The 27,950-nt window shown below is 37.4% G+C and overlaps 1 protein-coding gene across 7 annotated transcripts in view; it reads right to left on the reverse strand.

Moving 5' to 3' along the window:
* FGF14 (fibroblast growth factor 14) overlaps positions 1-27,950 on the reverse strand; it is a 409,258-nt gene that overhangs the window by 173,324 nt on the left and 207,984 nt on the right. For 3 of the 7 annotated variants that reach the window (XM_065829701.2, XM_071807144.1, XM_065829700.2), the window contains exon 2: positions 1,629-1,668. The exons of the other annotated variants lie outside the window; for them this stretch is intronic. Coding sequence is in view for 2 of the 3 variants with exons in the window: in XM_071807144.1 (XP_071663245.1) it covers positions 1,629-1,668 (40 nt within the window). In the remaining variant the exon portion in view is untranslated. The remainder of the gene's footprint in view (positions 1-1,628; positions 1,669-27,950) is intronic. 7 annotated transcript variants of the gene reach the window in all.

The raw sequence follows: 27,950 nt of genomic DNA on the forward strand, positions 1-27,950 counted from the left end.
AATCTCTCCACCAAAAGGCTGAACTTCCTTTTAAATGGATCAAGCACTCAGAGATCGTTTAGAACCCCTTTGTTTTTAGTTTCACAGTAGAAAGAAAAGAATTATCCTGACCACAGGCATTATGTCAGTCCATAAACATCAACAGCATCATGCTGAGGATTAAAGTAATCCATTAAAATGGGTTCTTCGCTGCACAGAAGGAAAAAAAATTCTGTTTTATTGAATATCAAACAGATAAAGTTTATTCTACCTTTTGCATTTACTTTCTTGACTCACAATCTGTGCAGATCAGTTAATGTACAGGATCTGCTCCCTAATGTGCTCTTACCAAGAGAAGTACAGATTCGCTACTCTGATCGTGATTTACTGGGTTTTGTTCCTGTTTTCAGCTGAAATGGAAAAGCTTTCTAATCATCATTGCAAATACAAATGCAGCTTTTGTTTCATAATTATCATAGCTATTCAGAACTTGAAAATATGACTTGATTTTGCTGTAGCTGTACTGTGCAGATCTTAGGGGTGTCATAGAAACTAGGAATGATTCACTGGGCAGACATGTTCCTTTTCAGTCAATAGTGAACGAAGAACCCAGAACAACACTAAGAAAAATTGGTCTAATGAAGATAATATCTTTCTTGAAACAAGTTTTTGACGCATCATTTGCTTTTCTCCATTCCTCTTGATAACTGAACTCAATAAAGCATTTTTTTCCATAATCTTTGTGCTGCAGCTATGACACTTTACATATCTGTCTGATAAACACTGCCAGTTTGTACCATTTTTACAAGAAGGCAGAAGTGTGAGCCTTATGATAGAAAAAAAACCAAAAAAACCAAAACAAAAAACAAAAAACAAAAAAAAAAAAACCTGAAGACAAACAGAAATACAACCGACAACTTTTGAAAAACTTTTGTGCTTTTGAATGAAATATTCAAGCACTGCCCAACATGGTACTTTTTAAAGTGCTGTCCTATCCTTAGAAATCACACAGCTCCTCCATCTAGCAGTGGTCTTCCTCTTCATTTTATGAGAAAAAACCCTCTAACCTCCAGACAACATGTTACGCAAGGCTGGGTACCATCTCCCTGTTCCATTTAAACTAATTAAAATTCTGCAGCTAGAGTTTAAGTTTACAGTATTTTGATGAGACTTGACCCAGAAAATCAAGCAATTCTCTATCAGCTCTACAGTACTAGCTTTTCAAAAAGATAGTATGCTGTATGCATGTAATCAATTTTATTTTAAATAGAAAGATGATTACCCTTTCCCCATCACAACTGTTTTCTCCAAATTCCTACATACAGTAGCCTGTTAAATATTTTAAAAGATAGTGGATGACTAGAGGACTGCAGATGTTGCAATGGGATATAGAACCTGCTCAGTTTAAGTTCAGTCACATTGTGACCAAGAGTGAGCAGAATCTGACCCACTAGCTATGAATCCTACATAATATTTAATTTCTTTTTTTTTTTTTTAATGTTTCAGGCAATTAATTAACAAAACCTAGGAAGATATGTTTTTTTAAAAAGCAGCCAACAGCAATACAAGGCATCACCATATGATTGAGCACATTCTGTGTTCAGACTGGTAAGCAGGGAGAGACAAAGGAGAAACAGAAAATTACATACCACTATTTGTGTTTGTTGTAGTCCACCCTCTTCTTCCACCCTACAAAAAAAGATCCCATATAGCAAGCGTTATCTACCTACTAGGGAGCAGGAGGCAAAAAGACTGTCAATCACAGGGGTATTACATACAGTAAGCTTCCACCCTTTCTCCCCCTTGTAGTCATTAAAAAAATAGTAATAAATTTTGTGGAACTAGAAAATATACAATTATAGAGAAAGTCAGTATGATGTAAAAAGGGGAAAGAGGGAGAAAGGTAGGATGGGAGAAAACAAGACTATGACAAACACAATTACTAGTATGTAATTTTACACTGCTGTATGTCCTGTCTCCTCCCATCCTACAAAACAAGATTCCATACAACAAGCAGAATGGGTAAGAAATGAAATCAGGAGATTGTCCCTTCTTATGTCCAGACTGAGGAACTCTTCAATCAAAATCATCCAGAGTAAGTTATAAATCTTGTTGATAACAATAGTGGTAGGAACTGTAACAAGGATCAAATCTCAGCTTTGTGTATAGCAGATCTTGCTGTCTCAGTTCTTTGGTCTAGTAGATTAAAATGCTTCCAACACACTGCTCATGAACAGGGAGACATCTAAGGTTTTTCTGTACCCAGTGGAGTATCTTCACAGCTCTAAGCAATGTTTATTTCAAGTATCACTGAAAACTTCCTTTCTCATAGAATAAAACAGACCTCTTCTTCACAGGAGTGTGGTGTAGGTTAGGAAAGATACAAGCACATATGATGGCTCTTAAGAAAACCAAGATGTATAGCAATCCATATATCATGTTGAAGGAAAGAATCACATGCTACACAAATAATTTCATCTGAAAGTAGTTGGTTCAGAAAAATAACAAAGTGTGATTCCAATGGGTGTTTGTGTAGAAGTAAATTAGAAGGCTCAAAGAAACTCACACAGAAAATTTTTGAATATCCAGGTTTTGAAATATCCTTTCCTTATTGTCTGGCAAGTTGTATCCTGATTACACCAGGTCCAGAAATATCTTGAGCACTAACAAGTGTTTTTTGATGATCTTACTGGAAAGCGAAATTAACATCCAATAACTTCAGAGATCACTTGATAACAAAACTCTCCTAAAATAAGAGAGCTTAACAGATGTAAAACAGCTTCAATGCTCAAAAAAAAAATGAAGATAAATTGATGCTGCAGTTATAAGACGAATGTGATGGAATTACCACTAAACAGAGTGAGATAGGTGCATCAGAGCTGATTGTGGATAAGTTCAAGAAGATTGAAAGAATATCTGTTGAAATACATACCTTGCTGCAGGAGGTTATGTTACTGCATCTACACACATTTAAATCTCAAAGTATAAGTAGGCAACTAAGCCAAAAGGAGAGAACAGGGGGAGTTAGCTACTCATGCATTAACTGGTCAAATGTCACAATAGGACAAGCTTTAGAAATGCAGTTTTCTGACACTGTTAGCAAGTGTTTCCTGTAACTGTTAGTTCTGGATTATAAAAGAGCTGTCCATGAGAAAAAAATAAAGCACTCCTCTATATCACTTCACACAGGAGCTACAGTTCATTCACTAAGCTATAGGAATTGAAATGTAATTAAGTTGTACATTTTGGAATAATTATTACAGTATTGGGAAGCTTGCAAAATTTAGAGAGTTATTTTTTTTTTATCTTTATAAAAATTATTTCCACTAGATACAAAAGTTTGAAAATATGAAGGTTAAAATTCTTCAGCTCCTTTTGAAGTCTCCTTTAGAACAATATATTTAAGTCACAGGAAGCAGACAGTGCAAGAGGGAACAGCAGTATGATGCAAGAAGCAAAATCCAAGAAAAGACTGAAAATAAATATTCATCTTCTATAGTCCATTTTTTTTCCAAGAGTAAACCAAACAGAAGTAAACTTTGAAGGCAGATTGAAGACCAAATAACCCAATATCTAAAAGAAATAAACTCAAAGATGGAGAAGCTGTGAGAAAATAGAACTATTTCATCAGTCTCAGAGAACAAAGCTACTGAAATAGATTGAAAGCCAAATAAATTACCTATTTGCCAAGATGCAGTACAAAATATTTCATAAACTTCTATTTCCACAAAGCAAAGAGAATTTATTTGCTGACAATTACATGGTAAGACAGCCACAAAAACTGAAAAAACACAAGTCACAAGGGAACAGGAGAATACAGCTCCACCAGATGACCCACTGGGTTAGAGAGGGCAAGGCAAACTGAATCCCATAGCTACTCCACACAGGCAAGTGATAACAGCCACCACAATGCCGAGTAAGCTCTGGCTCCCTAAATATGCCGTTTATGGCTGGGTTACCTGAACTGGAGCCTTCAAGCAGGCTCAAAGTCAACACCTTGGTACAGATCCAGAGGATATAACACCTGATTTTTGGCTGTATGTCCTGTTTTGACCCTACAGCCACCTTGAAATCCAGTGAAACTTTGCTTACACACATCAGTCACTGACCACAGAGGAAAGCAGGTTTGGATTTCCCATACAAGTTCAGGCTCCCCTCTGTCATACACATTTGATTCAGTGGGGATATCCTAATAGACCTAGCAGTCAGATTACATCATTTTAAAATGCAGTTTGCTGTCAGATACACAGTGCCTGCCCAGATTAATTGGAGCAAAACCCGCACAGTGTGCACAGTACAGAATACCAAATGAGGTCCAAATCTCAGTGCACAGTGCTCGTAACATGAGTATAAGGCTCTCAGGCCCATGAATGCTGAACTCAACCATCTCTACTCCAAATAATACATATGATTTTCTCACCAAAACCACGTCAATGGCCATGAAATCCACAGAGAGCACAGTAAGGGATGTCATTCACTTGTGGTGCCTGAAAGACCTTTTAGAATGAAAAGTTTGCCAAAAAAATTATATAAACAATTCCTACAGTGCAAAATTTGGTCTTTGGCAAAAATCACCAAAGCATTGATTTTAGTTAAGTATATTTCTACTGAAATGAAATGCAGAATTTTTTATCATTCTTGCTCCCACAGAAAAAAAATGTTTGATCACAACTAGATCTACCGAAGTTGTAGAATATTCATGGGGAGTGGTGGTTGGTTGATACAAAAGATATAGGATGTTGGAAATATTCATTGAAACACTGCACTCTGTCAAAACCCTGATTGGCCATTTTTTTAGTGATAAATATCATATCCTAAAGGTTCTTGCAAATGCGTCTCAAACTTCCTGGAAGGATTTTTTTTCTCAGAAGAAAACTGTCCCACCTGGGAGTTCTTCTACAAACCTGCAAAACAATTGTTTTTTGGCAAAGTTTTGTATCCATATAAATGTCATTATTTGAACAACAGGTCTCACTATTCTGAGTATAAGAGCCAAAATACTGGATCAGAAGCAGGCAGTGCAGAAACAAAAAGAAAAGAAGCTATTTTCTCCAAAAGGAATGGCCTTTTCTTGCTCTCTGTTTAGCAACTGATGTAGAGAGAATAAAGAGTATGGAGTGAATGACTACTAAAAAGAGAATGGCTAAATAATAAGAACATCTATAGAACGACCACCTATTGTGCAGTGGAGATGGAGGACAGCATTATCTATTGTATAGAACACATCACCTGCCAGAATACTTTGTGGGAAAATGAAAAGAAAAAAGCCAAGGAACATACAAGGGTTTTAAAAAAAGGCTACTGAGGGATAAATAAATGATTTACTAAGAAAAAAAAAAAAAAAGATATGGAAATGTCTCCTAAAATTCTGAAGAGAGAGACTATGCCCAGTTGTATCTGCAGCCTGCATTTTAGCATGAGCTCAAGCAAAAGACACACATCTGAAAACAAGCTTAAAATACTGGAATTCTTGCTTTCCTTGAAAGTCTTTGGGCAAAAGAGCAGAAAACATTTTAAAAAGGAAGCAGGGGGGGCGACGCAGGGAAGAACAAAACCAAGCAAACAGAAAACCCAAACAAAACCAACAACAACAAAAGATGACACAACAACTAATGAACCCTGGGGGGTTGAGAAACACACTTAGGAAATTAGACAGCTATAACTAAGCGACTGTGCTCTGTCAGGATGTCAATGATACTGGAATTTTCTGGCAACATGCAGTGTTCAGAGTTGGTACAACATATTTTCCCCACTTCTCCAAGAGATAAAGGCAACCTGTGACATGTGGCCCAACAAAGTCCACTAAAGTTTGAATGTGATTTTTTTTTTTTCTGAGCTACCTTTACAAAAGGAAATATACCTCATGCCTCCTTTGGAAACAAAAGGCTTGGACTCAGAAGCACATGTGTTAAGAGAGTCACCGAATTAAGATAGCATACAAGTGGATTTATTATACCTTCCATTATCATATTTTCTTTCTATTTCCTCCTTTTAGGTGGAGCTATATTGCTTGCTGTATGGAAAGTTAATTTGTGAGCTAAGAGAAGAAGTGATACATGAAAATAAACTTAAGATGAAATATGAAATATAGGACAGAAAATTTCATTGGGTGAGGTTCTGTCGGTCTCTGAGAGATGAGTATAAACAGAAGTATTGCAATCACCACAAAACAGTGTCTTAGATGCCAGAAGAGGAAGGAAGGAGAGAAGGAAGGAAGGAGGGAAGGAAGGAAGGAAGGAGGGAAGGAGGGAAGGAGGGAAGGAAGGAGGGAAGGAAGGAAGGAGGGAAGGAAGGAAGGAGGGAAGGAAGGAGGGAAGGAAGGAAGGAGGGAAGGAGGGAAGGAAGGAGGGAAGGAAGGAGGGAAGGAAGGAAGGAAGGAAGGAGGGAAGGAGGGAAGGAGGGAGGGAAGGAGGGAGGGAAGGAGGGAGGGAAGGAGGGAGGGCAGGAGGGAAGGAAGGAGGGAAGGAGGGAAGGAGGGAAGGAGGGAAGGAGGGAAGGAGGGAAGGAAGGAAGGAAGGAAGAAAGGAAGGAGGGAAGGAAGGAAGGAAGGAAGGAAGGAAGGAAGGAAGGAAGGAAGGAAGGAAGGAAGGAAGGGCTACTAGCTGAGTGTTCAGTTTTCCAGCACTTAATCCTAAGCAGATACTACTCAAAAAAGTGAAAAAGTAAAAATCTGCAAAAATGGTAACATTTTCATATGAAGGAAACCAGGCATTTTTCCCATCTTTCGGATGGGCATGCAAACTACCTTCATGAGACTACACAATTTTGATTCTGTAGATTCTCTTTATTTTAAACTGTTATAGTGAAAATATTAGTGAAATGATTCTAGACTGAGGGTTTATTGTCTGGTTCAATTAGGCTCATGTACTAGATATAATAGCTCACTATTAATGCACATATTGGAGCATAGAGTGCACTGCAGACATTTCACAGTTGTTTAGAAAGGTAACTAACCTCATCTGGCCCAACAGTCTTCATAGCACAACCAGTTATTAGATACACACATAACAGCTCACAAATTGCAATATAATTAATAATTATTCTCTTGTCACAACAGTTAATCACTCACTGTACTGTAGACACACAATGTGTCTACATGCACTCATATAATTAAATGAGTTTATTTTATTTATAAATCAGTAGCTTTTGCTATCCCAAGTTTGTTTCATAAATAATTACAATTTGACAATACAGTGTTTATTATTTTAAGCCACTTGCACATGAAGACCATTATGTTCAAGGTGCTTTGGGGAAGGAAAGAAGATTGCATGAATTCCCTAAGATATAAGCACTGTAGTTAAATGCAGGCCTGATGGGATATGATTATGCAGACTGCAAGGAACACCAGAAAGTAAGGAAAAAAAAAAGAAATTATATTAATCTACTTGGCTTACCTAAGAAATACTAGAATAATACCATATAACAACTGACTTCTGTTATAGCTGCTCTCTTAAAATCCTGCTACACTGACACATTTAAAAGAGATGCTTCCTGAAGTAAGGATGTCATTCCTCAGTTGTGCAAAAGCTAGAGCATGTGAATCAACTTTGCTTTCAGTTTTTACAGCACACAGTGGATTTCTGCTCTACAACTAGGCCTCTGAGGTACTACTGCAGTCTAAGCAACGGATCTAAGTCTAGTGTCTCTGTGCAAAGCTATTCAGTTGTGGTTGGTTGTCCATTGTTTCTTTGAAAAGACTACTTGCTTCCTTAATTCTGCCTCAAAATAAAGACAATTATATGTAATATTTTGAGTTGTTGACCACATAAGCATACTTTTTTTTTTTTTTAAGAACACCAATGATACACTTTGTAACGTAAAGCAACAATCAAAGTGTGAATTCAGTACAATAACACTAAAAAAACCCCAGACTTCAGTGAATGGCATACAATGGCCATCAGGAAAGAAAGCAGAGAAAATCCTCTAGGAAACACACATGCAAAAGGTTTTTATAACAGAAAAGATCACGAACAAGTGATGAGAAGGATAAAGTGTTACATGTATGTTTTACATGTGTTACATGTATGTTTTACATGAAGGTCAAGAGGGTTGATGACAAGATATTTAACCTGGAGGAGCAAGTGTGATTTCAAATACAAAAGCTGAGCCCCAAGATGAACAGAATAAGGAAGCACACTTCGAAGAGAGAGAAATAACCTTACACAGAGATGGAAAAGAACTGGAGGCAGATTGAACAACAGAATAAGATCAAGTGTGCTTGTGTGTATGTTGGGGGATACTAGCACTAAAAGAAATTTAAATAGAAGATAATTAACAGGGGACAAAAGCAGATATTAAAAAGGGCTGAAAACAGATTTTGAGAGAGTATGATTAGTCTTTAAAAACAAAACAAAACAAACCAACCAACCAACCAAACAAACAAACAAACCACAACAAACCAAACCAAAACCAAACCAAACCAAAAAAAACATCCATGCAGCAAGTAGAGTGCAGGTAAATAAAAGCCATTTCAACACCTTCTTAGAAATCTCACTACTTCTGTAGGTCTCAAAGGTTTCAACAGCAGACTGTTTTGACTGCCTAAAATAGTTTTTAGAAGCTATAAAATGTATATACCTGTGTGCTTAGGCACAATATTTAAATGCCTGCATTTCTAGAATTGCATTTAAATACTGAGGACTTTTTGTATGTTACAATAATTCACTTTAACATGTAACAACTGCACTGTTTTTACAACTTGTACCCCCCCAAGCATTAGAATAGGAGCTGAGTTGACTAACATCAGCTGTAGAAGTGTTGATTATATCCCCTCAGTGCATTGCTTATTAAATTTTTCTGCAAAGAATATTATGTGCTAAAGCAACAAGAACACATTATGTTGGGCTGTAACAGCTTGAATGCAGGGCTGGCATTTTGTCCAGTCTGCATATCAGACAGCTGTTGAGTGGTACCCAACTTACATCAGCAATTATTATGGGTCCAACACACTGTATAGAATGACAAATGTCTTGTTTATTTCCTAATCTATTTATGTTTTTAAAAGTCTTGGTTCTTTTACTGAAAAATCTCAAGAATGGGTTCAAAAGGAAAGAAAAATAAACTGCACATGCTACGGAAAACGAAGTACCCACCTGTCTCCCGTACTTTTTAAAGTCCCTTCTTTTTACAGTAAGTATGACTCACTCTTTGTAAGTTGTTGTAACTTGCTGTGTAAGACTAGTGATTACAAACTAGATTTCTGCACATTCACTGGGTCCTACGAGAGCTCTCCAATGAGTGAATGAATAAATGAACACTGAGCTACCTCCTCTACATGTAAGCCTCAGGAAGGGCCATTAACACATGCTTTGTAGACGAATTTTCTAATGGCCCAGCTTCCGTTCAGATACCTAAAAGAGATTTTCCAAATTGCCTAGCAACTGACATACTTAGCATCTTCGAAAAAAGCTGATGTCTTATTTTGATAGCTAGATAAGATTGAAGTATCCTGCTGGTGTTTCAGAGAAATAAAAATATAGTTCAGGAAACCAAATCTTCTCCCACATCAAAATAGAATACCTTAACGGTACTGGAGTTAGTTTAAACCTCAAATACATTCTTTAGCATGATTTCCAGGTCTGCGAACACATAGGGTGGAAAAAGATCCAGCCTGCTACACATCTTCTTTACATTTGTGAAATAATAAAGAAGGACAGTGTAAGACATAATAGAATTAAGATACAAGGCAAGAATCTGCTCACTTCTGTGTACTCAGAGCTACTAAAAAAGAAAGTATATTTACCAAGTGAATAAAACATGATTGATATGCAACGAAAGAGTCATCTGGGTTAAACACTTTATTACCTTAGACTGAATGAAGATTTTAATTTCTTAACCAGTTGTCCTTCAAAACAGAATAATTTAATCTAGCTTCAATAATGGATTTCCACCTCAAAGAGTCTCAAAACTTCCTGACAAATAAGGCAAACTCAGTAAAATTTTATTTCATATCAGTCAACAGAGAAATCATACACATCACACACTGCAGCAAAGCTGCCCAAAGGCAGGCTTCACTTATGCCCACAAGTGAACCCCGAGATGTATGAGATCCTTTTGCCCTGTAATGCTGCCTCCCCTAAACCCACCCAAGTGGGACCTGTCACCGCTTGTCACAAGTTTCTGAAGCAAGAAGTGTCTCCTCCCATTCTCTTCATGGAGTTTCCTCAGAGGAGCAGAGGACAGATATTTTTTTGAAGTACAACCGTAATCTCTGTTCCTGACGTTTCTAACAGCTGACAGCCAGAGAAATCCCAGGCCACACAATCTACAGTCTCCTTCAAATTTCTGCAGGTGACTGATGCTCAGTCAGCTATGGAAAAATCCATTACTCTGCTCAAACGTTCAGGTTTCTGATGTTATCCCAGAAACATTTTGGAATATTCTGACCACAGGTAAGGCCTCAAAATTAGATTTAACCTAGCAGTATGTAGTCATCAGAGGGGAAAATTAATCCCTGAACAATGACACTGTCATGCAGTTCAAGGGAAGCAGCACTGGGTGCTGCCTGGAAGTGGATGTGCATTTCTTAGCTCAGGGAGGCAGGTCCTGCAAACTGAAGAGCTCCTTGCAAAGTCTGAAGGACTCTCAGTACTTCACAACTTAGCAAGAGCTGTTCGAGTTTGATTTCAAGAAACCCCTGAGAGTCTTAGCTGGTTTAGAAAATAACATGAACAGCTCTGTTTTACCATTTGCATCTCAAAAGATGTAAAGTAACCTGGAAAAAAATTATACTGCCCAAAAAGGAAAATGCCTAATTTAATAACATAGAATATCAATGACATGAGTTTGAATATTTTAGGTAAAAAAATCAGAAGTCAAATGTCTTCAACTTTATAGGCGATTAAAGACACGAAAGAGAAATATTGTGCAAATAAATACAAATAAACATTTTTCTTTTTTGAGCGATCTGATTGTAGTCAACCAATTACATACACATCCCTAAGAATGAGGAGTTTATTTTTGTAACATGAAGGCACACCACATCCAACACTTCAACTTAGCAGAAGAGTAATATCACCACTGAAGAACAGCTGAGAATTTTAGCTAACATCTTACATGCTAAATCTCACATGCTAAATCTCACCACCACCACCACTCCTGCTGATTCAAATAAACTTCTGTACTGACACATAAGAAAGGAGTTATACTAAGATAAAGGTTGCTGTAGGTTCGTGTTACAAATCGTCACAGGGATGGATATTCATTATGTATCATCACGGTTAACACATAATTATTAAGAAAATCAAGAGGCAGCAGACCACAGAGTTACAGAAAAGAGTTCATCCAGATTTTAGGGATTTAATTATTTTACTCAACTGCAAATTTAAAATGATAAATGAACTAGGTTTTTTTCAAACCAGTATTTCAACTTAATCAATAGTTTGCATAACAGGCCTCAGCTTCAGCACATTATCTTGATTTAAGCACCTTTAATAATGCAGCGTAAAATATAGTTTAATTATTCTGTTACGATCTAGTATCTTTGGCTCTGGAAAACAGAAAGCTTCCAAATTCTACCTAGTTAGTAATTTTTCAGCAAGTTCTAATTCAAATTAGGTTTTCCAAACTCTATTGACACTTTTGCATAGTGCTAGGAAGTTATTTGATAACTATTAAGCATAAAGGGGTTGACTTAAAAAAAAAAAAAAGTAGAAAAAAGAAAGCAATAAGATATTCCTCTTCCTGAGAAAATGTCCCTCTTAGCTGGCAGCAGAAAGAGTAACAAATCGGCTGTTCCTCAATCAAGACAAGAGGAAATCAGCTGTTATTGACATAGAGCAATGATGCTGCCACACTTGAAGGAGACTGCATGTCCAAGAAGGATAAAACTTCTGGACACAGTGTTCCCACATGGGACTAACAGCCCACTGTGAAACTACCACGTTAAGTCACTTGAAGCATGTGAATACAACTTCTTCAGCCTTAAAAAGCCTTTTATGCGGTATTTCTGGAGCCAGTAGGACTTCAACAGCTTGTCAGATAATATTTTTATTAGCTACCAGGAGAACTTTCTGTATTTGAAGAATTTGACTATTGGCCACATTTCTCACTGTGCTAAGTGCACTTTACAGAGCAATGCCAAGGAGTATTCACAAAATGTTTTCTTCTGTACATACAGCTTCAACTTTCATAATTGCTCTCTCCACCACTTGCTGGGCTTGAATTCATCCTACCAAGATACTCTTTTTAAGAAAAACTAGCAGGATGAAGACTGGAAGGGATACCTGCTTATATTTTCATTTAAAACACCTCAACCCCACCCCCAAAAAATCCTAATTAAACAAAACCCAAGAGCGCAGATTAGTTTATTTTATGTAAAGTTCTTCCCATTGAATGACCCTTAAAAAGTATTTCTTGCTTTGTTACTATGAAAGGCAAAATTGCAAGTTCTTTGATGAAGCTTCAAAAATATGTATTTTTACTGTAGAGTGAATCAATTACCTATAGAGTGAAAACTACACAGATGATAAATATTTCCTATTCTCAGAACAAAGTGAAAAAAATATTTAGTCATTCATTCTGGTGGAAACATATGATATAAACAAGACATGTCTACAATTACAGTATTCCCTTTCACATGAAAAATAGCAATCAGAAGAAAATAGGAGACATTAAAATTCTTCTTCTCATAAGAACATTTACTTCATATATTATAAAGACCTCCTACTGGTCAGATTCCAAAATAGATATAAAGTGTTCACTGTCCAATGTCATTTGAGGGAAGAGACACAAAAAAATAACTTGTTTCCAGTTATCATCTCTGACGTTATGAGGGGGTAAAAGTAAGAATCCAAGGGGTGCAACAGGTCAGACATATTTCTGCTCAGCAGCCACTTAATCTGCCACTCCTGAGCATCCTCCAGAATACAAAATTATTAAACACTATTAATCAGGGAATATATTGTGTCCCCTGTAAAGTCCTTAAAAGCCTCGCCTCCAAAACCTGGTATGAACCCACTGCCTTGCAGCTGGAGAGATGACAGTCTAGAACCACTTTCACAGGAAAAAGCATCATTGTTCTCCAGAGCCTCAGTGGCTCTTTGCCCATACCTCTCCTTCACTCTCCACATAGACCAGCAGTTATCAGAAGGTTTAGCCCATGCTACGCTTTGCCCTGATGCTGCTTAGTGTCAAGCAATGACCCAGCAAATGGCACTAAGACAACAGAAGTCAGACCCACCCATTGTCAGCCAAATTTGGGGTCCTGGCCACAGCTGTCCTCCACATCATTATCAGTATTTCCCCCCTCCATGGTGATGAAGGGTTATCAGAGATGCAGGAACAGCATTGTTGTTAACAAGCTCTTTACTCAGTTTTCATTGGCTTTTTTATGATGGGGAGAGGGTATGACTGTTGTCCTGTTTGCTGTCTTCATAACCCCCTTGCCTTTCATCCTTCTGCCCTTTTACAGATTTTGCATCTTATTTATCAAGCTCTAGAACCCATTTCTTTTTCGCCTTTTCCCCCTCCCACATACGTGGGGGTTTTTTTTCAGTCTCTAAATCTTTGCTAGAAACCAGAGATAGGAACACAAATCTGAAGATGCCCAGCAATCTCAGGCAAAATAATAGCACTGAACTGCCACCTTTGCCACACGAAAAGAGTTTACAGAGGACATTCATTTTCAAGCAAAATATTTAAGATGGGGTCTCTTGCAAAGACAGCATAAATGCTCTTTGTTTTGGGCTGTAATTGTGTGTTGCACTAAGAATTGTACTCTGTGAGGAATGTGGGAAGCCTGAACGCTTCTATTATTAAAAAAAAAAAAAAAAAATCTGAGGAGTTGTTTTTAAATTAAAATCAACAGTTTAGTTACTCTCCCAGAAAACAAGAACTTAATTTTGTGGAAAAAATGATCTTTCAAAAATATGGTAACTTTTAGGTTTTCCTTCAAGATGAAATTAAAATGGAATTTGCTGAAGAAAATATGCATGCAAATTATGGAGAAGAAAATGAATTGTGGAATTAAAAAACATCTTTCAAATATCAGACTAGTGATTTTGTAGGACACCTTGCTCAGGAGAGTAGTAGAGAAGAAGAAAAATATCAGTTGTTGGAACGATTCAAAAAATGGATAGCTATGCTGCTTGTAATAATAAGAGAGTAAGCCTCTGCATAAGTCCCTCAAATTCCTGACAGCTATGTCCAAACAAAATTATTGTCTTTGATTCTTGTAAAGTCAATATAAAATTAAAATTTTGCAAATAATACAGGAAATATAAAAAAGTGAAAGTTGTGATAAAATATTTAAGATGAGTTGAGAGGGAAGAGAGTGCAAGAAGGTAATTATAACAAAGCTGTTTGTTCCAGTCACTCGTATGCAGCAGGAACACGAAAAGGCAGAAGGTTAATTATACTCTGTAAATAGTGTTTTAAAGAGAACAGCTTTGGTAAGTGTAATAGGTTCTCTGGAATTGCAACCATTATTTATCACAACCACCTGTCCAGAAATATATATTAGCTGAAATATCTATGGAGGAAGTGATACATACTGTACTAAATTCAAGTCTCAATTCCTGGATAATATCAATGATTCTCATGTGCAATTTTATCTATATTTCTAGCTTTCCCCACCTTCAGTTTTGTGACTCAGTATTATTATTCCTCTTAGCATTACAGTCTGAAACATTTCAGGTGCATTACGGTATTTCAGAAAACCAACACAACACCCAGCTACTCCCCACAACGTGTTAAAGCACCATTGCACACAGCAGGAAATCACTATTTGTCTTCAACGGTAACCATGTCATTTATATGCCACTCACGTGGGGACTGTGATATAGTTTAGAAGAGCACTATAAGCAAGATTATAACTTCAGCACTGCCAGCATCATGTTTGCATTTTCATGTTAACTGGTGTTTTTGTTTCTGAGAAATGGAGAGATGGTTACTGATATCAGATAAACTTGGAAACACCAAAATAAAAGCACCGTTGATAACGTAGTTTGGAATAACAGGAAGTGCCAATGACCAATTCAAGAGGCTGGAAATGATGATGGGTTGTACAAATTCAGAGTTTGTTCTGCATTCTCCTCCAGCCTCTTTTTTAGCTGTAGCCACACAACTCCGTACACCCCTGTGCCCAGTATCTTTGCTCCGGAAATGGGGAATAAACAATCACATGCAAGTAACAAAAGACTTGCACGCTATGATGGTAAAGCAACACAAGGCATGTCAAAAGACAAATTTATATATGTCAGTATACTTACCTCTTTATTCAATAATCCATGGAATTTGGCACCTCAGACTTTTGCCTTGCTGAATCTGTAGAACATTGTTACATGGGCTAGTTTTGATTCATCTCCTTTAACACTGGAGCAAAAATTGAGACATGATGCTCTACATATTTACGAGGATTAATTTCAGTTAATAAAACTTTGGAACAACCTCAGAGAAAGTTATTAAATAGAAATGATTGAACATTTTTAGGAAAACTATAAAAAACTTCCAAAAAATGCACGTTATCTTGTTTTCTTTCATGTAATTGAAGTATTATGCGGTTAAACAGTTCATTTACACATATATAGTGCTGAATGAAGAAAACTCACAGAAATTCAAACTTGCATTTACTCATCTATGTACAACAACACATGAACAGAAAAATCAAGAGGTCAATCTCCTACAGATCATGCAGTCATGCAGTTACTATGAGAAGGCACAGAAAGCACTTCATCTATCAATCTATGGAACAAAGCCAGATTACTTTCCTCAAAATACGACACTGAATATAAAACAATCCTGCACAGTTCTAGTTGTGAAAAAAAAAAAAAAATATATATATATATATATATGTTTAAGTATAAAGAAAACACAGGAAAGAAATGGATGAGATGGTAGGAAAGAAAGGTGCTAATCATGGTTAAAATAAAAAAAATCAGAAAACACCTAACAAAACCCCCCATATTTTTATTTTACTAGTTGTAAAATAATATTTTTTCTGGATGTTCTATAAATATCTACACATATTTTTTGTATTCTCTATAAATATAAAACATGTAAATACCATAATGAAAGTAGTCCTCAAAAACAAATTTTTCCTGTGTTTTCAAAAGCTTCATAGGTTTTTGCCACTTAAAACATAACCTCATAGGTGTTACTTACAAATGAGTATTTTGCAATTATTTAAAAGAAAAAAAAGTATTTTACTGGCTGTTCTGAGTGTGCACGTAAGAGAAAGCACATTGTCCTTTGTGAACTTAAGGTATATAGAACATAATGGCCTTTCTACTGCAGTGAAACACATGCTGTTCTGGAAGCCCATGCTCTTGACAGCTGATATAGCTACTGAAACCAAAAATGACTCTAACTTCCAACTTTTCTGACATTGTGCTCAACTGCTTTTTGGCAAAGTCAGAGGAAAAAGCACAACAAGCAAAAATTATTTTCATCCATAATTTTTTTCAAATGTCTAAAATATTTTCACAAGGTTGAATATGCCTGGCACACAATTTACAGCCTTAACAAGAAAAGGTACTATGAAAGAGAGATATCTGAGTTAAATCCTATGTCTTTGGACAAGTTCAATAGACAGAGTTTTAGCAGAATGTATCTGTGACCTCTGGGTAGACTCTGAAAAAAAAAACATAATGGCTGCTTCAGAAACTGGTACTTATTTATCTGCAGTATTATTAGAAAGTTAAAACATTTGAGAAGGGTAGACAGTCATGATTTTTTTTAATTGATGTATGTGAACGCACACGATTGCATCAATACAATAATCAGATTTCTGCAGATTTCTGACATAAAACATTGTTTTTAATCCTCTGAGACACAATGGACAAAACAAAGAACTCCATCTATTGCCCAAAGAAGTAAACCAACTAACAACTTTCAGATGCTCTGTTAGAACAAAAGCACAGCAGACTTGCTTTACTTGTCAAATGACATGTACATAAAACAGAAGCATTCAGAAGTTAAAGTTAACAACAATAACAAAAAAAGGCATTTTCGGCTGTTTTCTGAATGTACCTTTGGAAATTGCAAACTTTTTAATCAGCTGTTGGCTCACAAGAACAGCTATTTTCTATATCATGTCATTCAGCATTTTTTCCCATACAGAATTCCTGAAATCACGTGAGTGATAAAATTAAGATCATAATCTATTGACCATGCTTACAACTTTCTTCAAAGCATCATCTCCACTAAACTGCTATGATTCAGGAGAAGTGTGTGTTGGCAGAAGCTACCCAACAAAACAACGAAAGAAAGCACCCACACTCCACCTCCTCTATGTTGCTTCACCATTTTTTTGTTATTTTCCACACAGTGGCCCATCTGAATTTTCTCTAACATTGTTATTTAGTTTTATCACTAACAACAAAAATTTAAATTTTTCTAGATAACGTTGAATAAAAAGTATAAATGAAACTAGAAGAGTTGCTCAACAAGCTATTTTGTTTTTCTAAAGGCATTAATAGCATAACAAACCCCCAAAATACCCTGAGGTAGTTAATGGTTGCACCTTTCCAATTACATTTACAAAATGTTACGATGCACAAGACAGCCATGAGAAATTCAATAACCTGGAACACAAGACGGATTATTGATACTCCCATAAACTTGAAACAATCCTGATCAATACATACCAGTGCTATTAAAATAAAAAAAAAAAAAAAGAAATAAAACTCACCAGCACTCCTTTTTATTCACTTAAAGTTGGAGAAATTTAATTGGAGATTAAAAACAAGGACCACACCATATGCTCATAAAAATCAGTAAATTGTATGATCAGCTATTTTCAGGTTCTGAAGTAATACATAACACTTACTGCTGAAACTATTGTCTAGGCAGTCCACATAAAAACAAAGGCCTTTAAAAATATATAAGAAAACAGAAAGATCTTGAACATACAAAGGTAAAATGGAATTTACTTTATGTAATCGTCTTTATTCTTCATATTTACAGATTAATTAATACAAGTTCTGTTAATCTAGAAAATGCATCATTGGATTAACTTGGATGCAAGTAATTGTATCTGCTTAACTTCATGAGCTTTCAAGATATATTCAGTGCATCACAATTATCTATTTCCATAATGCCTCATTCTTTTCATTTTATTCAAATTAATTTTTACTTCAGTTTGTGCCAAAACAAGTAATCAAAATAATAATGCAAAATAGTAATACAAGAAATCCAATTGCTCTCAAACCACTGAGACATAACACATTTGAAGACTTGAAACCAAGCATCAATAGCTATCACAAAAGCTTTTCCTCCTGCTAACAAGGGAAAAACAAATCAAATACATGAGAGCTATCTGAGAGCTCCCCCTCTACTCTGCCCTGGTGAGACCACACCTGGAATATTGTGTCCAGTTCTGGACCCCTCAATTCAAGAAGGACAGGGAACTGCTGGAAAGAGTCCAGCACAGGGCAACAAAGATGATTAAGGGAGTGGAGCATCTCCCTTATGAGGAAAGGCTGAGGGAGCTGGGGCTCTTTAGCTTGGAGAAGAGGAGACTGAGGGGTGACCTTATTAATGTTTACAAATAAATAAAGGGTGAGTGTCACGAGGGTGGAGTCAGGCTCTTCTCGCTGACAACCAACAGTCGGACAAAGGGTAATGAGTTCAAACTGGAACAAAAAAGGTTCCACTTAAATTTGAGAAGAAACTTCTTCTCAGTAAGGGTATCAGAACACTGGAACAGGCTGCCCGGGATGAGTTGTGGAGTCTCCTTCTCTGGAGGCATTCAAAACCCGCCTGGACGCCTTCCTGTGTAACCTCATCTGGGTGTTCCTGCTCTGGCAGGGGGACTGGACTAGATGATCTTTTGAGGTCCCTTCCAATCCCTGACATTCTGTGATTCTGTGATTCTGTAATGTAAAGAATGTATGAAGGACAGGAACTTAGAATGCATGAGACTCAGAGTTCCAGTCTCTATTTGCAATGCTTTATATATTTTGTATCATTTTTAGGAATCATAAAGGAAAGACCTGGTAGGTTCAATGCAGGAGGAGGACAGGGAGCCTAGAGCTTTGTACAGTTGAAGACAAGTATGTTCAGATCCAAAGACAGGTGGTAAATAATGGAGGCAACTTTTTGTTGTTGCTGTTATCTCTATGTTTCATATGATTAAAAAATGGAACAAGACACTGAAGAAAATGTAAAAAGACTAAAGTGTGAAGAGAAAAACAAGATTAAAATGAAAATTAATGTGATGCTGTTTTGTTTTGTTTTGGTTTGGTTTGGTTTGGTTTTGTTTTTCTGGTGTTGAACAACTGTTATTATCTTAAGTGAGGGGCAAGAAAAAGTCTCACAGCTTTCAAGACTTGGCTTTATTTTACCCTCTAGATGAAATTAAGTCACAGACTTTCTGTAGTCCAGTTGCTGCATCACATTTAATACTGCCATGGGTTTGTTGTTTTATTCACATGCATGTTCATCTTTCATGACCCTAGCTTCTCTGTCGCAAGTGTAAGGATAACTTAAATTCCCTACTTGGACAACCACCAATTGGTCACTGCATTGGTTATATCACACATAAGTAAAAAAGAACTAACAGGCAACAATTAATATGACTTTCTTTGAACAGTTCTGGTCTCTTAGTACAAATACAAATTTTGAGATTTTCAGGAAACTAATAAATAAAAATTATATACAGAAGAAGAAATAGGCATGAAGATGGTTATGTCAGATTCTAGTTTTGTTTTGTCCTTTTTATAAATCTTATATAAATCAGATTTGATGTTATGGCCATTAAAGTGAGTGGATAAGGAATGAAAAAAAAATGAAGCCTTAAATGTTTATTTACCATAAATTGACTTGCAAAACACTGCTATGACAACTTCCCCTTCTTCATTAATATTTTTATTTAAACTATTTTGTCTCCTACTACAAAAGACTAATTGAAATTAGGAGCTTTCTCCTACTTCCTGCATATTTCACTTAATGATCTAAGAGCAGCTCATCAGCAATTCTTCCATCCAGTGTGGGGTGATACTTTCTTAAAAAAAAAAAATAAAAATAAAGAGAGAGCAGATGTGAAAAAACGTCAAAATAATGATTTGCTAAATATAAATATTTGGCTGGTACACATTTGTCACTTTTCACTGGAATTGATTTTTTTTTTTTTTTTTAAGTGGGAAGAGGAAAAGAAAAAAAAAAAGAAAAAAGAAAGCCCAGATAAGTGATATTTAAAACACATCCCCAGCAAGGGCAACATTTGAAATATGGAGATCCCATTTAAGATTCACTTGCTGAAAAACTTACAGGAGATAATTTTTAACCTTGGTGTCAATAGCCCAGTGAATGTTGATTATCAGACTCTTTTGGGTCCAATGACTAACTGTAGTAAAACAGCAAAAAACTGCAGTTATTTCTTAACTGGATGATCAGCTATTTTGTAATGAATACATATGCCTATACATCTCCAGACAGTCAGTCCTGATCAGAACAGAATGCATTTAAACTCAAACATGTCCTATGGAGAGGGAAACTACCCCTCCTAACTCTTCCTACATACCACTTTTACTACAAAGAATTTTATATCTTTTCCTTTATAAAGTTACATTAAAAATGCCACGCATCGTGCAATAAACTCCAAAAGACACCACCCTTAAAGTGTATTCAGACTCTACTTAGGCATACGTCCTACTCCCTAACATTTTTATTTTGCAACAAATGGTTGTAATTAAAATTACTGTAAAATAAGCACAACAACATTACTCAACAAAAGTCAAAGTATGATTCATCACACAATACTGTTTCCCATAGCAACTGGTGAAAAAAATTATTATTACACATGCATACTCATACATACATGCACACTTATAAAATGAAAGCTAATGCTCTATTGTTTCCTAATGATGTAGCCAAAAATGTAAGCCATATGCAGGCAAAATGAAATTTAAGAAGGTCTACTTAAAATTAACAGTTAGTGTTCCTCATTTTTTTGGGGGGGGAGGGGGGAGAGGAATGTTTTTGGATGGTGTTTGTGTTTTTTCTTTTAAAGAAACTAAAGAAAAGCATTATTCAGCATTCAGCAAAAAGTTGATAGAGGAGAGGAGAGGAGAGGAGAGGAGAGGAGAGGAGAGGAGAGGAGAGGAGAGGAGAGGAGAGGAGAGGAGAGGAGAGGAGAGGAGAGGAGAGGAGAGGAGAGGAGAGGAGAGGAGAGGAGAGGAGAGGAGAGGAGAGGAGAGGAGAGGAGAGGAGAGGGGAAAGGGAAGGGAAGGGAAGGGAAGGGAAGGGAAGGGAAGGGAAGGGAAGGGAAGGGAAGGGAAGGGAAGGGAAGGGAAGGGAAGGGAAGGGAAGGGAAGGGAAGGGAAGGGAAGGGAAGGGAAGGGAAGGGAAGGAAAGGGAAGGAAAGGGAAGGAAAGGGAAGGAAAGGGAAGGAAAGGGAAGGGAAGGAAAGGGAAGGAAAGGGAAGGAAAGGGAAGGAAAGGGAAGGAAAGGAAAGATCCCCAAACTCAGCCACTAGTTGCTTCCATCCCCACAATGTGTTTTGAATTTGGAGGAAAGTTCAGAATAAATGCTCTTGTAGAGTATTGGAAAATGCTGGAAAATTTTCAGCATTTAAATTGTTTTAGTTCGAAGTCTTACAGACACTGGGATTCTTCAGCCTAGGCAACAATACAACTGTGGGGGAGAAGCATGAGGGTTCTCTGTAAACTCAGAAGCACCATAGAGAAGGTAAAAAGAGAGAAGAACTGTGACACCAAATGAAGTTGGGAAAGGGCAAGTACAAAAGAAAGAAAATTCTGTGGTCAAGATCTTTCTTACTGGATACTGTAGATGTATCAAGGTGTGAACAGGCTGCAAAAATTATTTGACCAGTTCTCAGGCAAACAATCCAAGTCAAATTAAACCCAAATATGCTGCCTCTGACTCTGGAAACCTCTAAACTGCCTGTCATCAGAAAATTACTTTCTGGTAAAAATATCCCTCCCTCCCCACCCCATTCTTATTGTTCCCCAAATACCTGTTATTGAGTGAAAGCATACAGAGCTAGATGAACCTTTGGGTTGAACGAGTAATTTTAACAGCTACATATAACTGTCTCCATACTTGCCTTTAGATAACCATAATCAGTCTGAAGGAAGCATATGCCCAAGGTAACCACCTAAGAATAAAAGTGAGCTCAATCCCAGCCAGAGCAGAAGCCGTCATTGTGTCACAAAGCACGAGCCTGGGTGCCATGTAAGGCTGAGAGGACCTCAGCCTTCCTCTCCCTCCTCCTCTTAGCATGAATCTGGACCAGGAATCATGCAGACCATGTGTGAAGAACCATCATGCTCCCACAGCATGCCAGTGGTGATTGCCTTTCAGCTGATCATATGCCAACATATTTTCGAACCAGTTCACAAGAGCAATTTGCTTTAGAATAGCAAAAGTCAGCATTACTTTTAGTAATAAAAAGTCAGATCAATTAAAAAAACACAAAAGCAAATAAACTAGTGACAAAGCATACAAGTAACACTACTAAAACATGAGATGCACATCACCATGTGCACATACTATTTGCCATCATGTTGAACCAAAAGCAGTCACAAGCCCTAGAAGGACCCAAAAAAGCTTGAAATAAGCTCGAGAGAAAGGTCTGCACACTGAGAACTTTGCAGCTCTCCCTGAATTGTTGGCTGCAGTTGATCCTCTTCTCTCAGAAACAGCACAACAAAAAACCAAAATCATACTAAGATGATTAAAACTGATTAAAATACCCTACTTGCTTTGTATACGGTATTTTTAAATTAGCAGATTTGATTGAGTTAGTATACCTTTAAGCTACTTACTGCATACTAGCAGAGATTCAGATGATTAATATAGCTTGGTATTAATATTGAAAGCACTAAATATGCTGTATAGCAATTTGGTTTAAAGAGATGTACAAGTTCCAGAAGGTGAGGGTGCAAACTGTGGAACACATCCTAAAATAAAATAAACAGCAGAGGGAGGAAGCAAATGCCTTCTAGCAAAATTACCCTATTTTTAATCAAGTCCTGGTTTTGGGGTCTTTTACATACATATTTCATTTTTCTCATTTGGTAGAGAAAATACAACAGTCTCTTATCAATCATTCACATTTCTAGGCTCAATTTCCCTATGGCATAAAGCTCATTAGGAAATGTATTAATATTAAATTATCTTTTTCTTCAAGTTATTACTACTTTTTAAATACATATTGCATTATCACCAGAAAACCTTGAACTGGGGAGGAAAAGCTTTACTCATAAAGGAATATTAGTTCTCAATAGTTTGTTTGCAATGGAAACCTTACTGCTGACAATTAAACGTTTATCCTCGTTGCTTACAAATATGCGCTCTTAGCTTTTTAAATAAACAGCATGACTGCTCTGTGTCACCATGATGGAATTCTTCATCCAGGAGAACGAGAAATACAAGGAACTGGTAATATCAAAAACTGCCACCTTTTTCCTTTCCTTTCCTTTCCTTTCCTTTCCTTTCCTTTCCTTTCCTTTCCTTTCCTTTCCTTTCCTTTCCTTTCCTTTCCTTTCCTTTCCTTTCCTTTCCTTTCCTTTCCTTTCCTTTCCTTTCCTTTCCTTTCCTTTCCTTTCCTTTCCTTTCCTTCCCTTCCCTTCCCTTCCCTTCCCTTCCCTTCCCTTCCCTTCCCTTCCCTTCCCTTCCCTTCCCTTCCCTTCCCTTCCCTTCCCTTCCCTTCCCTTTCCTTTCCTTCCCTTCCCCCTTTTCTCTCTTTCCTTCTTTCCTTCCTTCTTTCTTTTTTCCTTAGGGTATTGACAGCAAGTACTATTTGAATTTAAAAATATTGCAGCTGTTCCTGTAAACTTGTTATGGGCTAGTATTAGTTACGACCACGGGCTGTTGTAATGCAGTGAGGTTTTGTGATGAAACTGCTGGTTGCACAACTCATTCTGTCAGGACAGGGAAATACTTTGGTGTTCGTGAGACAAATTTTCAGGTGAAGCTGGGCAGCCAGAGCAACAGAGCACACTCATGTGTCCCTGCAGACAGAGGGCCCTGGATGTTGCAGGAGGCAGATACTCATGCAAATTTCTTACCTGTACCCAGAAGTAATTGTAGTTTTCACACTGTGCTGTTTTTGGAATATGCCACCAGTATCTCTATGGCTAGTCCTCCTACTCTTGGACATTTTTCTAGAAACTATAAGCATGCCCCAGTGCCTTGTAAACTTGCAGTGAAACCCTGGAGGTGACTCTCATGCTACAGTGCCCCACAGATCAAATGTTCCCAGCTAGATGGCCTGGCAGGATTCAGCATTGGTGCTTCTTTTTGGCAGGAGTTGTGACCAGTGGTGAATGTAGAGAACACCTGATACTATTTTCTTAAAGCAAGGGTGTTTAGGAATAAATTGTGTCCATGAGAAATACTAAAGCAGAAAGAAGCCTATGTAGATGTCTATTTACATGATGACAGCAGAGCAATTGAAGACATGACTGTAATAGACACAGATTTATTCAGGCCAGTTCTGATTGGGGTCATCCTGACACCCACAGCAGTGACGTGGGAGAAATGGATTTCAGTGCTGAGCAGATTCTATCAATACCAGTTAATAACAAAGAAGAAAAAAAAAAAAGAATACAAACCACATGCCCTCTTGCTACCCATGACCCAAAGGAGAAAAATCACTGCAAAAATATCAGTTTTTCCCTTGCTCAATATAAACCACAGCATTACCAGTAGTATCAAACTGTTTCATTCCCAGTAGTTACTCAGGAATTTGAAATGAGAAAACAAGCACAATCTGTTTTTAATTTATTACAAAGGAAACAAACTCTTCCCTTGCTCTCCTCTCAAGGAAAAGAAGCTGTGATGCTTAGTTTGAGTGTGCTTTAGCTGTGGAGTCAAAAGGTATTGGAAAAGTCAATTAATTTACTGCAAAACTTACGTAAAACAACATACGAAGGAAAGTCAAATGTTGTTAGTTGTTCTCTAAAGTGCTTTCCTATGGGCAGCAGGAGGGAAATAGAAATGGCCTACTAAGAACACATCAATATTCTATTAATGCACACAGGTAAAGAGAAGCATATTTATTTGAGTTCCCTTATCCCAGTTCCTCATCAAGACCACATTAATCACATGGTAAGCTCCAACAATTACATAGAAGATTGTATTGAAATTGTAATTTTCAAACACATTTACCATAAACATTTCTATTATCCCTCCGAGATATTTATACTTCCTGAAGCACAACAATTTACAGATTGTTACAAATTTTAAATATTTCAGAATATTAAAACAACTCCCTATTCTCTTCACATCCTAATCCAAATCTCTGTTTTTAGTAGAAAACAGCATAATTTACAACATGAATTTCACCACCTATTCACCTCTGATACTAGCAGCAGTGTGCTTTCAGTGTGCCTGGGGAATCACACACCAAATGCAGCTTTTTGGCTTTTTATATGCAATACAATGCAGACTTGCAAGGCTGTGGAAGCAACAGAGCAAGATTAGACTGTGCACTGTCTCCTAGTGAATTTTAAAATTTTGAACGAAAACCAAAACTAGCCTCGATAAAGAAGCAGCAATACAGGCCTGGAGCCTGCCTTGCTCCAGCCTCTTCGTCTGTGGGACACTGCATGGGAAGCTACCTCCTGCAATTCAGTCACAGCTTTACACGGTCTGTGTCGGCAGTGCAGGACAATCGCATCATCAGCAAGACAAAAATACAGGAGCTGGAGCTCCTGATTGCCCTGTCAGTTCAGGACATTGTCCCCTTGGCCAGTGAAGGAGTGTGTGCAGAGTGAGCAGAGACTTGCCTTCTGTAAAGGTCTGTAGGCAGATTTAATCCTGAACAGTGTGATCAGAAAAATTAGCAAAAGCCTGCAAGAGCTGGAGGCATCTGTTCACCCTGCTCTTTTCATGGTCCCTCCAAGAGAAGGTACTGCTGATGCATTTTCTTCTGCTGTTTTCCATATGGACATGAAATACCTGTTTGGCCTCTCTTCTCACCAACAATTTATCACAGAGCTTTGCTGGCTCTCTCAGGCTGATACCCATCATTCCTCTGCCTTAAATAAGGAAACAGATCACCACACACTATTCTATGTATTTTAAAAGCTGTTTGAGCTAGTAGGCAATGGTATTTTCCAGAACAAGGGTGCGATCAGATCAGCTGCTGTAGGGACACAGGAGCTACCACAGGTCATTCCTCCTCTCATCAACCTCTGTCTGCTGCAGTGCCAGCCATGCCAAACCACTGAACTTGTCTGCTTGTCCCCAGCAAACGTCACCTTCTGGAAGAAAGCTAAATATAACAGTTGTTTAGCATCCTAAATCCACACAAGTTACAGCCCAGCCTAAAGTAGCTGAGGAGTTTTGGGCAATTTGCAGCTCTAGTATCAGCTAAAACTCCCAGCTGAGAAAAAGACTGTTTGGTAAATATCTTTGCCTTTCAGACAGAAAATAGGAATCAGATGTCTGATCCATGTTTCTAACAAACGTGTAGCAGCACTTTGCAAAATAGTCAATGATTGCAGAATAAAAAAGAGGTACTTAATTTTCTTTAAATCACCTGCATGTCTCTGGTAAAATGAACACATTGTTAACTTTTGAGTGGAGTAGAACAAAGGAAAAAAGGTTAAAAGATTCATTCCAGGTGAGAAGTAAGAGAATGAGACAAGAGCACCCCTGTACTGAACACAAAACTTGAATTTAGTCAGTATCATACTGTGACAGCAAGCACAGTTGCAGTCCGGTCATGGCTGCTTCCATCTGTTCCAGATACTGTACTTTAAAACTGTGGGAGAAGTACAGCTCTGTAAAAGAAGGTGAGATGGGGCTGACCCTGGAGACCACCGTGTTCAAATTCAATTTATATGTGCTTGTGGTACTGACACTGCTGGTAGGTTTGTTATTGAAAGACTGAGTAATTGTAGTGAACTGTCATATTAGCCCCATCCTCCCTCCCTTGGAGGGGAAGACTGGTATCATTCTGAGTTCATCGGAAAGCTACTGGTCTCAGTCTGGGAAGTGTTCTCCAGAGTGCATCTACAATGACCTAATTTAATGCAGGCATCTCTATTTAATTCCTTCATTGTTCTCTCACCATTAACTTTCTCTAATGTTTGTCTAAATCCCCCGAAGTATTGTTCCTATATCGAAAAGTAACAATTATGCTGATGTTATTTGCCTTATTCAGCTGTTCTGTAGTGAAAATAAGTTAGTCCTTGTAAGAAAGACTTAGTGGTCAGCAAATTTTTTTTTTTTTCTCCAGTGTTTTAAGCTGTGTACGGTTTTGATTTCTGATTATGAACATATTCGTTTCTTGTTTCAAAGCGATTATGCCTAGAGAATTTTGTCTCTAGGTTCTGGCATGAATAAACTTAATAAAAAAATCTGATGATCTCATGCAGTGGGGAGTGGGAAGTAGTAAGACTGTCGCCCCTTAATGAACCAAAGCAGCCAGGGAAAGGGACAGGACAAAGGAGAGCAGGCCAGCAAGCCTTGGTACACTGCTTTTCAGAATAGATAAATGTGCTTAAATAATACATTTGTGAAAATTTAATTCCAAAGAGACCCAAGCACTGAGGAGGGGGAACAAAAGCATCTCATAAAGGTACTGGCAGTTTTATAAATGTTGAGCAATCCTTTTAATGTTTTTGTGATGTGATTTAAGAGTTCTTATTACTTTACAAGAAATCCGGGGAACAATGTTCCTGTCTTCAACAACATAATTATTAAACTGAGATATATACCCAGTTTCAAAGGCACTGGAGAGCAGGCTCCTTCTCTGTCTCAAAAATGTCAGTAAAACCCAAGAAGTCATAAGGTCTTTTAATCGACAAGCTTCTGTAAAACAGAGCAGCAGATAGTTTTGAGGGTAGGCTTTGGGTACAGTATTAATTGGGGTGATAAGCCAGAGTTCTCAAAAGGATTGGAGTTTACTTTAACTTCACCCAAATGAACAGTCCCACTGAAATCCAAACTTTATGAGAAATACTCAAATACAAGTACCTTCATACCTGGAGATTATTAGCAGCAGATGTAGCATGGGAAAAAGGTGTTTCAAACACATTTATATAAATAAAATTCAA

This window comes from Patagioenas fasciata, chromosome 1, assembly GCF_037038585.1.
Source record: "Patagioenas fasciata isolate bPatFas1 chromosome 1, bPatFas1.hap1, whole genome shotgun sequence".
In the NCBI taxonomy this organism is placed as follows: Eukaryota; Metazoa; Chordata; class Aves; order Columbiformes; family Columbidae; genus Patagioenas; species Patagioenas fasciata.